The sequence below is a fragment of the Poromitra crassiceps genome, assembly GCF_964638095.1.
Source record: "Poromitra crassiceps genome assembly, chromosome: 5".
Lineage (NCBI taxonomy): Eukaryota > Metazoa > Chordata > Actinopteri > Beryciformes > Melamphaidae > Poromitra > Poromitra crassiceps.
Genome location: NC_139642.1, coordinates 20,716,988 through 20,729,987, shown reverse-complemented (window position 1 = coordinate 20,729,987; position 13,000 = coordinate 20,716,988). Strand labels below are relative to the sequence as shown.

At 42.2% G+C, this 13,000-nt stretch overlaps 1 protein-coding gene across 1 annotated transcript; it reads left to right on the top strand.

Annotated features, from left to right (window-relative positions):
• Positions 1 to 2,187: 2,187 nt before the first annotated feature.
• Positions 2,188 to 11,532, top strand: LOC310776379 (nucleolar complex protein 4 homolog; the record flags this gene model as incomplete). Its single annotated transcript, XM_083636575.1, has 7 exons — positions 2,188 to 2,206; positions 4,453 to 4,513; positions 6,097 to 6,207; positions 7,210 to 7,364; positions 9,638 to 9,720; positions 10,061 to 10,174; positions 11,419 to 11,532. The coding sequence occupies 7 exons, from the start codon at positions 2,188 to 2,190 to the stop codon at positions 11,530 to 11,532; spliced, it is 657 nt and encodes a 218-aa protein (XP_083492701.1).
• Positions 11,533 to 13,000: the final 1,468 nt, after the last annotated feature.

Genomic DNA, 13,000 nt, shown 5'->3' with positions numbered 1-13,000 from the left:
CACTGTCCTTGCTTTGCCTGCGACACTGCCTTAGTACATCTTACTGCCTCCTCTTGCCTATGTACTTCTTCAACTACCATCTTCCTCTTTTCTATTACTGATGCCTTGTTCCACACAGGTTTCCCTATGCACAACCCTAAGCCTCCACGCCCATGCTGCACCTGACCTATGATATCCCTGTGTCTAAGAGCTGACTGTGCTTGCTGTACTGCCTCCTTTGGGTTCCACTTCCTCCCTGTTTTAACTGTGGGCGCTACACTCATAACCACTGGATCCTTTGACTGAGTCAGAGTCATTTCCAGTCTAACCTTAGCACACTTGAACTCCTCTGTCAGGCTAGATAATGGCAATTCCAATATGCCTTTCCCATATAAGGCTACACTGCTTAGGCAGCGTGGGACTCCGAGCCATTTTCTAATGAATGAGTTAATCATCCTTTCTAGCTTTTCTACCTTTGAAAGGGGAACCTCATACACTGTCAGTGGCCACATCAACCGAGGCAACAATCCAAACTGCAAACACCACAACTTTAACTTTCCTGGGAGCCCTGACTTGTCTATACTTGAAATACCTTGAATCATTTCCTGCCTCACCTCCTCAAACTGTCCCTTATCACTGAGACTTGCATCATACCATCTACCCAAACTCTTGACTGGTTTCTCTAACACTGTAGGCACCACCTCATCATTTATAACAAACTTCTTACCTACTACCCTCCCTTTAATGATTGAAATACTCCTGCCCTTACTTGGCTTCACTTTCATTCTAGCCCACTGCAGATTACTATTTAACTTATCCAACAATCTGCTAGTACATGGAGCGGTTGACGTCATAGTCGTCATGTCATCCATGTATGCCCTAATTGGAGGGAGCCGCAGCCCTCCCTGCAGCCTTTCTCCACCCACTACCCATTTTGAAGCCCTAATAATGATCTCCATTGCCATGGTAAAAGCTAATGGGGAAATTGTACACCCTGCCATAATGCCTATCTCCAGCTGCTGCCAAGCTGTATTGTGTATAGTGAGCAAAGATGGATGATTTAATATTCCATAGCTCTGACCTAACCAATTCTAACTGACATCACTATTGTGAACACAAAACAAACAAACAAAACTTCTGATATAATATGATTGTTTTAGTCAAGTGTATCCCTCAATAGTCAATACAAAAAATAAAGGCTTTTATAGAACCAAAAGCCATAGCGCTTAGTCTGCAGATAAACCAAAAGAGACATGGTAATTTAGACTCTTATTGGCATGTTACTGGCAACTAAATGGGCCGTCTGAATTTTGCATTGGGGCCAGTTCTGTGAATGGGGCAGGCATGGAAAGCCTCACTATAAGCCATCATACAGTATCTGTGTCGTTTCACTTTTTACTGAAGAATGCTCCCTCTAGATAAAAAAAAAAGACGCAATGTGATGTTGACTGGTGTTTTTTTTATGTAAATGTGCGCATTTGTTTTCTTTATTATTGGTCTCTATACATTATAACTAGATAATGACTGCCCAGCAGCTAGCTAGCTACGTTAGCTTACATGTAATGTTACGTTAGCGGGTTGCTTTTGGAGTTAAGACAGAAACCCTGGACATTTCATTTCGGGTAAAGCATGAGGTTCTCTATAGTTTACGCCAGCTCTGGGAGTATGAAGTGCTTTAAATGTGGGGATGTTTGGTCACAACAAGCTTGAGGACCGCTGCCTGCTGAACTACAAGCTAGGCCACAACCAGCTAGCTAACATTAGCCACCACAACAGCTAACGTTAATGTCATTGACTGTATGTTAACGCTAAACAAATCTGCTGCTTCCCCCCCATGTTTGGTTTAACGTAACGCCAGCTCAGACTTCCCCCTCATCTCAGAAACCTTGCGGGACATGTATTGCAAATTGCAATAGCGTTGTTTTGTTATCAACTGAAACCGAACAGCCACACACTGGAGCGGCCATGTTTCGCGCAGCTGCTTGTGATGTCACGAGCACGCTTCCAAAGCAAATAAAATATTTATCGGCTAAAATGTCATTATTGGAATAATAAATAATAACGCAAAATGGCCATATCGGCACATGCTGTATATTGATCCACGGAGTGGGAGCTCCATGCCTTTGTTAGCATTAGCAGCTAACACAAAAGCTATAGCTTAACACACAAATAACACTGTTTGAAATCAAAATGAGAAACATCCACACCATGGAAGCTGGACCAACACGTTCGCTAGCACCTTTCTAAGTAGCACAACAGTGTACTTTTAAACCAAAGGAAAATAATTATAAAATAGAGAGAATAAAACGTTACATACCTATTAGAGTGGGACTTAATTTGGGAGAAGTTCTCTATGAAAACCAGAGGCTTCAGGGAAGATAAAGAAATAAAATAAAATAAGAAAATGTAGGCTTCCGGGGCAGACTGGAAACGAGCTTGTAACGTCATCGCGGACTTGACCAATCACAGGGACGGACTTGACCAATCACAGGGCGCCACAGGAGCTTGTCACGTTAGAGGGCGGGTCCAATCACGGAAGGAATAAAACAGACTGTTCTGTAAGCTGTTCTGTTCTATCTCCTTGCTATTATTTTGTTGCTGTTGCTTCTTGAAGAAACCTCGAACCTACCCTTGTCCTATCTTGAAGATGTACTTTGTATTAACTGAATAAATATAACTGTACATTACTTCTTTATTAAATCCTTCTATAAGCATCAAGAAGCTCCTTTTTTCTATTTACTGTTTATATTGGCCTGCTGAGCTATCTTGTCGCCACTTTTTTGACTTTTCATACATCTAAAGTAAACATCTTTTCAGACGGGGGACCTATAGGCACAAAATCTTGAAAGTGATCTGATTGTTATCAGTTTAGGGAATGTATCATTTCATCATTTATTTATTTGCGGCCCCTGGACCATCTCAATCCGGCCCTCAACTGTGTGTGAAAGCAGATATTGTTTTGGGATCTAACACTTTACTGCTTTTAAGTAGGAGTGGGCTATACAGAGGTCAAAAACACTTTTTTGGTCATTTTTATTAGGTCTCAGTTTTTTTTTATTCCATTTGACCTATCTCAACATGAAATGACAAAATTTTTGGCCTGGGGTTCAAGAAAAAAGTGTGCAGGGCACAAATCCTAGATCACCACCGTTTTCCCTGAAAAATCACATTTTTAGCCATAACTTTGTCATTTTTGTCAACTCAATATATGATGGTTTGTGACTACTTCTAGATGCATAAATAGATTGCTTGACCCCCAAAACATAGGGTTAGACACCAAAACCAAGTAAAAAGACCCCAAAATTACAAAGTTATGGCTAGAAATGTGATTTTTCAGGGAAAACGGTGGTCATCTTGGATTTGTGCCCTGCACACTTTTTTCTTGGACCTGAAGCCAAAGATTTTGTCATTTCATGTTGAGATAGGGCAAATGGAATACAAAAAAACTGAGACCTAAGCAAAACAAAAAATGACCCATTTATAGCCCACTCCTATTTTAAGTTTATTTCTCTCACAATCACAGAGGCACTCACACACCAGCCATTGTCCTGAGGTGTTACCTATTAAGTCAATAATAAGTCAATTTTTTTGGGTGGGCCAGGGCAAGAAGTGGGTGGGCCTGTGCCTACCCAGGCCCACCCGTAGATACGCCCCTGGGCCTCACGTGTTGTTTTGTTATTATGTGAACTGTAAAGGCAACGTTTCATGTCCGGTTATAACGTCTGTGTTCGTGTGCGAGCGTGAGTGTGTTGTGGCTATCGTTATCTTGTAGGCTACAGCCCGCAGTGCAACAAGCTGCGCTCAGTGCTCACTCTGTGCTTTTTGGTGTTTGGTGTTGAAATAAGTCCATTGAGCTGCTGTCTTTAGTAGCCAGTATCACAGCCTCTAGAGAGACGTTACAGCGGGGATAATGGACAAGTAGCAGCATGCGTACATGAGAGAGAGCCGCCCGCGTAACGTAATTACCCTAGTTGAAGTGAAAATCGATTTTACGATTTTCATTTTTTTAACATCGTCCTAACTAATTAATTCGATTACGATTCAAAATCGATTAATCGCACAGCCCTAATAAAACGTTGTAAAATGATTTCAGTGAGTCTCTCAGTACTTTTTGAACATTTTCAGCAATCTTTTACGAATACCGCGATAATCTGATAACCGTGATAATTTTGGTCACGATAATCGTGATGTGAAATTTTCATACCGTTACATCTCTAATCTGATTGCATGCTCGCTCTCCTTTTCATTGCTTTGTTTGAACAGAGGAGGGACGTTACAGACACGGAGGGATGAAAATGGTGAAATTACTCAAATTAGCATGGAGGATGCCCCCTCAACTTACAAATCGATCGGAAAAAAATATTGTTAAAATATCGTGTCGTTATCGTGAACCCAATATCGTTTATCGTATCGTGACACCCCATGTGTTTCCCCATTTTGCCACATGTGTGTTTTCTGTCTCTTGATGTCCAGGCGGAGCCATCAGCCTTCTGGCCCTCAACGGCCTGTTTGTCCTCATCCATCAGCACAGCCTGTGAGTATCTCATGTTGAGAGAGACATTGAGTTTGAGAATGTTGTGAAGTTTACAATTATTTGGACAATGTTTAAGATGAAGTCGGCTAGATAGCTTTTCTGTCATTTTCACCACTAATTGAAACTAAACTATCAAGAGCAGAATAGTGAGACCTCAAAAATGTCCCACTCTGACACATTACTTACATACAAAATGGAATAATGTAACTTCTTAGACCCAACAACAGTTTTTCTCAAATGCAGCAGCATGCAACTATGTCGGCTCGACCTCAGATTGTGTCAGATGTTTGAGTCTGGAAGCAAGACAAGGAAAACAGTAGGGGTGGGAATCACCAGATGCCCACGATACGATACTGAAACGATACTTGAGTCACGATACGATAGTATTGCGATACTGCGATATTTTCGATATTGCGATATATCGATATTGCGATATATTGAATATTGCGATATTTCGATATATTGCGATTTCTTACTTTTTCAACTGCAAATGATGTCCCCAAAGGAAAACTTTGTCAACATATGGTTTATATAAGAACAATTTTTCAGTCTGTACATCTGACTTCAACCATTTTATTGCAGCAACATAGACAGACCAACAACTTTCATAAAGTCATGTCATAGTTGCATGCACCTGACAAACTGAACTGTTTGTTACAGTCTACTTACAGTCCACCTTAACTGGATGTGTGTGTGGACTACTGTACTTATGTAGTTTTTGCAACTTCACTTCACTTACACAAAACATTTTGTGCAGCCCATTCAGTAACTGGGGAATTTGTAAATGACTGTTATGACAAAACTGTTACTGTTAAAACAAAATGAAAATATGCTACCGTTTGTTTACTGCTGGCCTTGGAACTAAAGTTTATAGTAGCCCGGTGGCCTGGCATGGCCTGCAAAAAAAATTTTTTTTTTTTTTTTTTTTTTTTTCCAATATCGATACTTGGCGTCCAAATATCGATACGATATCGTCAGGCAAAATATCGCGATACTGTGGTGTATCGATTTTTTCCCCCACCCCTAGAAAACAGTCAGGCTTGTTGAGTTGGAGGAGATTGATGGACAAGGGAAAAAGATAATACACATTTGAGAGGCTCTGCCATGTTATGTCATGTTTTTATTTTTAGTTGGGGGGGGGGGGGTTGGGGGCATTTGAGCACATTACACTGAATAATTAATTATACTTACTTAATTACTATACGCACAGTATATCAACATTATTTAGATAGCCTAAAGGTCAGTTGCAGATGTGTTGATTGTGAAAACAAAGCTGTATGAGATCTGATTGTTGCAGGCCTCTCCAACAACCTGAACATTATGGATATCATAACTTTGATAGAAAGTAAATGCTTTTAATGGTCACCTTCATTCATTTCTATGTGAGATTTGATCAAATTTAATCTAAACTTGCCAACGTTCTTTCCTGGATTGTTGCACAACAGATGAATGACAAATATTTTCCAGTAGCAATGATTATTGTGTGTTTGTGTTCACCACTTCCCGTGTGTGTGTGTGTGTGTGTGTGTGTGTGTGTGTGTGTGTGTGTGTGTGTGTGTGTGTGTGTGTGTGTGTGTGTGTGGAGATTACCCAGATTTCTACACAAAGTTGTACAATCTGCTGGAGCCTTCTGTTTTCCATGTGAAGTACAGAGCACGCTTTTTCCACCTAGCCAACCTCTTCCTTAGCTCCAGGTAAGATCTTTTATCCTTTACTAATATCTTTTAGACTTTGACTCACTCACTCCCTTTTAGGCCTGCACAATATGAGAAAAATCTGCGATGTGCGATAACACATCGCATGAGGGGCAGCTGTGGCTCAGGAGGTATAGCGGGTCGTCCACTAATCAGAAGGTCGGTGGTTCGATCCCCGGCTCCTCCAGTCTGCATGTCGAAGTGTCCTTTGGGAAGACACTGAACCCCAAATTGCTCCCGATGGCTGTGCCAGCACCCTGCGTGGCAGCTGGCCACCTTCAGTGTGTGAATGGGTGAATGTAGGCACATTGTAAAGCGCTTTGGATAAAAGCGCTATATAAATGCAGTCCATTTACCATTTAACATTATTCAATATAGCGATGATGATACGACTTGCGATAAATAAACAAATATTAAAGTATGCATATTAGCTATACAGTTCCTATGTCTTTCTGCTTTAATAATGCTAACATAGACCCCAAACATAACCTATGCCCACTGAATAAAGACAGGAAATACACACTGACTCTAGCTGAAACTACACACAGCGTGTTTGGGCTTTGGCAGAGGGGCGGAGCGCACTGTTGCAAGGGAAAGGTGTACGCTGGATTTACAACACAAGACAAACTGATCAGATGCTGAGTGGGAATGCATGACGCATGTAAATAAAACCACTTTTGTTATTCATTGCGTTTCAGGCAGTCTTTGCGATGTGTTTATTGCGCATGTTTATATTGCGATGACGCTGAAAATAGGATGAATTGTGCAGCCCTACTCCCTTTCCCCATCCAGATTTGACCAGTTGAACTAGGGATTCAAACTGACAATGTTTGGGACATCTTGAGCTGGTGAAAAGCCTGCTGTCAGTATTCACTTGCCATTAGTTGTGGATGTGGTAATGACCATAAAAATGATCCTATCGCTGTCTCAGTAGCTGTGTGTGTGTGTGTGTGTGTGTGTGTGCGTGTGTGCGTGCGTGTGTGTGTGTTTATGTGCCTCCAGTCACCTGCCAGCATACCTAGTGGCTGCATTTGCCAAGCGCCTGGCTCTCACAGCGCCCCCTGCACCCCTCCTGCTGGTACTGCCCTTCATCTACAACCTGATCCTTCGCCACCCGTCCTCCAGAGTCCTTATTCACAGGCCCAGCACAGAAGGTGGTGAGTGTCAGTGTCTTATTCACAGGCCCAGCACAGAAGGTGGTGAGTGTCAGTGTGGGACTCAATTCATCTCTAGAATCTGTCAGAACGAGAGGATTTCACCAGGTTGCAAGTTGAAAATGTCAGGGTTTCTGGATGCCCAGCTGTAATTCATTTTTAACGAGGAGGGCACTTGGGAGAGCGCAGACTTCTGCCGAGGCCTATAGTTGGTGCTATTATTGCTATTGATATTATTATTTGTGAGGCTTGTTCATGCGTCAGATGCGGATCGGCTCCAAAATGTAAAGGGTTCTTCCTTGGCCCGTGCCCACGAAGTTTCAGGGAAATCATGCCAGTAGTTGTTCTGTAATCCTGCTGATAAACAAACAAACGTCACCAGATAACCTCTTTGGCGGAGGTAATCATCTGGGCCAGGGGTTTTCATCTGATTGTGACCTAGGCACCACCATTCTGACTAAGAAGCAACCTGAGAACCACTGGTGTGAGGAAAGGGGTTGAGATTACATGGGAACTACATTATTGAATGCATGGTCAGGGACCACCTGCAATGCCGCCACGGACCACCATTTGGAATGGTCCGTTCCATTAAGACTGGGAAATGGGAATGCGACGCCGGTTGAATGACGTCACAGACAAGTTGTCGACATTCCCTTTAAACAGTCGGGGAAACCAGCCAGGGTTAGCTCTAGCCAGACTAGCAATTGTTAGCAATAACAGTTCATAACAACGCATTTTGCGGTATTTTGCACATACAAAACACTGCAGCAACATGTGCACACAGGTAGAAGTTAGACAGTGCTGTAGTGTGTACAGCTGATTTAATGAGACACAAAAAAGACAGATGTGATAATAAACAGTATCTAGGCTGCTACGATTTTAATTACTGTTGATGCGCGGAGCAGCCATCTTGAATTTTTTAGGTCAGGGCTGCTGAGGCTCCTCCAAGTTTGGCAGAGAAAATACGAGCACTGGTGACGTCACCGTCAGAGTTCATGACCTTTGAACTTTTTTACATTCCCAGCTTTAATGGAATGGCTCCAAAGTCCAAACCCCCTGATCTCGGCTAACATTATGTTTGTGGCGACACTGCCCCCTCTAGTGGCAGCATAATGTCTATATAATAAGCTGTTACAAGCTGTTTGTTGTTTGTAAGTTTAGCTGACCGATGTGCTGAGAAATTATGAATCGGAGACTTAGATTTGGTGATTATTTCAGATGGAACGGAAGCCCGTCTTTATTGTCACACGAACACACTACAACACATGCATGTGGCCACAACACACACTCATGCTGATGGTGGCCGGTGAAATATGTCCTCTGCATTTGACCCATCCAGGCTTGTCCTTTCCTCTGGGGGGCAGGCCAGGAGCAGTGGTCGCTTTTTCTTTCCAGCACCCGGGGACCATCATTGGACCATCATTGGACCAACTTCAGATGTTGTCGTCACTGGTCGGATGACGATCTTCTGCATGTTTTTAGTGGGGGGTTATGTACGGAGGAACCCCCTGGGGGGTACGGGGAGAACATGCAAACTCCACACAGAAATGTTCTCTAAATAGATGCAAAGAGAGCAGAGTTACCTAACCGTGCACAGGGGAGAGAGAACATGACCCATCACTTCTATTTAGGATGATAATCTGGTATTTCTGCAACAGCCTCGCTAACACATATCAGCAATTTGTCAATATGGCCTGTTTTGATTTGCCATAGCAAAATTGTTAGTCTTGACCTGTATAATCTGCCCCATTATCAAAACCAGTGCACGTACCTGTTATCCGTCCGTCAGAGTCCTGTGCGTGTCTGATTTTCAAGACCCGGCCCCGGTAACCCGCACATGACCACTCGGTACCGCAACCCACCCCGCCCCGCAGACATGAGACCCACGCCCCGACCCGGAACCGCATATATATAATAATAACATATATATATAGAATAGAATATAATATCTGCAGTGCAAACATTTTGTGGAGCGTGGAGATATAATTTCTCCACCTAGCCCTTGGTCTGCCCCGTGGTCTCCTCCCAGCTGGACGTGCCTGGAACATCTCCCTAGGGAGGTGACCAGGTGGCCTCCTTACCAGACGCCCGAACCATCTCAACTTGCTCCTTTCTACACAAAGGAGCAGCGGCTCTACTCCCGAGTCCCTCACGGATGACTGAGCTTCTCACCATATCCCTCTCACACCTATCCTTTCCCTTATAATAAATGGTGATTTCATAAATAACAAAAATTGGCCAGGTTATATAGATAACATATTTTGTATTTCTGACAGAACCTGTTGGAGACCCCTATCTAATGGATGAAGAGGATCCTGCTCAGTGTCGTGCCTTAGAGAGCAGCCTGTGGGAAATTAAGGTGAGTCTATTTGATGCTTGCGATACACATAATCATGAACAATTTTGACTGCGTGTGAGCTATGACTTTCTTGAGCCAATCAATGGGTCCATCCCTCGGATATCTCCTCGCGTGAACCGGAAGTTGTTCTGCTCCGCTATTTTGAAGACCGCGTCCCGAAGGTCTTATCGCTGCTCCGAGGAGTGAGGAGAGATATCTGAGGAGCTATGAGCGAGGATGTACCCAGTGTCTTTCTCATGTTGTATGGAAAGTGAATATCACATAATACTATGAGTACTGGCAATGTACGCCTAACTTAGATTTCAATTTGCCATTTTGTTTTTCTCTTCTTCTCTTCCAGACCCTGCAGAAGCATTACCACCCAGACGTGGCCAAAGTTGCCATGTTGATCAACTCACCCCTTTCAGAGCGCGAGGAGGACATCAGCGAATTACTTGAGATAACAAGTTATGAGGTGATGCGTGTGGCACTGTCAAAATGTATAAGAGAATTTTTTTGTACTTCTGTTTTTCATTGCCCGTTTTGACACCCACTTTGTCCCATTAACAAACCTCTAACCCTGAGAAAGACACTTTTCCATCACTGTCTGTAAAGCGTCTTAACTCTTGTTATGATTTGGCGATATATAAATTAGAGCCCGACCGATACTGGATTTCTGAGGCAGATGCCGATACCGATATTAGGGAGTAAAAAACCTCCGATATCGATATATCAGCCGATATTCTTATTATATTTACACATTATATTACACAATTGTTTTTGCAATGATCCCTCAAATATCAAACACTGGACCAAGATATGACTTGACATGACTTGAGGTATGTAATGTCGGCAGGATATTTTACAACTTATCAATCAACTTTATTGTCCAAAATGACATCAATGCAATGAAACGGTAAACTGCATTGGGAATTTAATAATTATAAATAACTAGAAATACAGAAACGCAAATATAAAATATAACTTGAGTTCAGAAAAAAGATCAAATATACACAACATGCTGTCTATAACTTAAAAAATACCAAATAAAAACAGATTGGCCAACAGATCGGCCCATACCGATATATCGGTTATCGGCCAATATCGGCCGATAATATCGGTGGACCGATATATTGGTCCGGCTCTAATATGAATATAAAATTGATTGATAATGCCTCAAAATGCTGCCTATTTATTGTCACCTTTACTAATTGTTTTTGTGTTGTGGGTTGTGGCTTCTATTTTTTGTTGTTGATGTATATCTGATAAAGTTCGGTGTCTGAGGGCAGGATGGACACTATCTCCCTTATAGTTTTTTTTGGCACCGATTTACAACAGAACATAAATGAGGCATCACTGGTGTACAAGTCTCAGTTTAACCCTTCCAGGTTCGAGTCAACACTCCTTAAATGAATGTTACCCTTGTGGGATTATTTCCTCCATTCACAGCCTTTTCAGGCCAGGTGTGCAGGCATGTTTCTCTTGATCAGTCCTTCAGCTCTTTCAGGGTAGCCCCACTATTCCCCCGTCCCAACTCCCGACCCGACACTAAATGGTTTCTTTGTTCGATTATGTAGTGTGTTGCATAGTGTAGTTTAACATTACAAATTGTTGTCCAATACATGCAAGTAAAAATTGATATATTTTTTTATTTTTTTGCTAGCCATAATACTCATCAAAACTAATTAATCTGATTTTGGTTCATGTCCTTATCCCCAGCTGATGGAGAGAGACCTGAAGCAGACTCAGACCAAAGGTGTTCCGCTGGAGTTTGAAACTGCCACACAGTTACTGAAGGGAGGTGTGCTGGGACAACACTTCTGTCTGGAGTAGAGCCACAAGCTAAATATGTATTCATAGTGTCTTAGAAAACTTGTTGAGGACCAGTTTACCTTTTGCATTTGCCCCGAGCAGGGATCCTAGATACATTTGTTCTGAGGTAATTTATATAAATTACTCTGTAAGACCCACATAAAGCTAAATTCAGATAGTATAATATCAGTTATCAGAGATTTAAGATTCCAAATATTAAAATCAGTATTGGAGCAAAAAATCTCTTTGGTTGGGCCCTACTGTCTATGCAGCAGCAATAGTTAGTTTCTCCTATGCATTCTAGGGCATTCACGACTAGTGAATTTTACTAGTCGACTAGTCGTCCCTAAAGGTAGTCGACTAGTCGACTAACCGTTTTTCTTTTTTTTTTTATAATTTTTTTTTTTTTTTTTTTTTTTATCTTTAAGAAAGAATATGAGGTATTTACACGACATACATGGACTATCATATCCCATATCCCATATCCCCTACAAAGAACATCAAAACACAACAAAACAAAACAAGAAAACTGCATAAGATACACAATAATCCAAGAACAAACAAGACTATTGGACAAACAACCAAGCAAAAACAATGCTTCTACAACAGCATGAGTGAATACTGGATTCTGATTGGCTAGCAACAGTGGTAAATACGCCAACAACCCACAGTTCGGCTCCAACCGCAGTATCACTCCGCTCCCTGATGCTGACTCCGTTCCCTGTGCTGACTCCGCCCACTGTTAGCCTGTCAGTCTGCAAATCTTCAACAAGGAAATGGCCGATCTCTAACACAAGGAAATGTCCGATTTCGTAGTAACGTTTGATTTACTGGGTGGATTGAGTTTTGAGCAGTGGTTAGATGAAGATGAAGGTGAAGTGAACAAAGAACGACATGGTGAAATTGGGGAGAGAGAACTGGCTGAGCTTGAGTTGTCACGAGTTCGGACTAGCGGGAGGTCGGAATAGCGGGAGGTCGGACTAGCGCCCGGACCCCGAACCTGGGACTGTCAAACAAACAAACGCCCTCTGCCGTCACCAGATATCAACACACCACCACCAAAACGGGCTGCTTTAGATAACTGTTTAAATAACTGTACTTTTACAGGCAATGTATCAATAACTGTGAATCCCGTTAAGGAATAGGTTAGTTGTTTTTTGGCTCAAAGGCAACTAAATGTTTAGTGCAATCATTGATCTTGTGTATGGAACTATATTCTGTGGCGGAAGGATAAATGTATTCTGAAACCAGTAATGATTATAAATAAATGAATTGGATGTTACAATTGTGTATTTTTTATATTATTGGTAGCTGTTGTAGAAAACAAATTTACCACTCGAGGGTCGGGGGTTGTGGGCACATTTACCACTTGTACAGGGTTTATAGCACTCGGCTTCGCCTCGTGCCACAACCCTGTACCAGTGGTAAATGTGCCCACAACCCCCTTCCCTCTCGTGGTAAATTTGTTACATTCACCTCCTATCCTGAT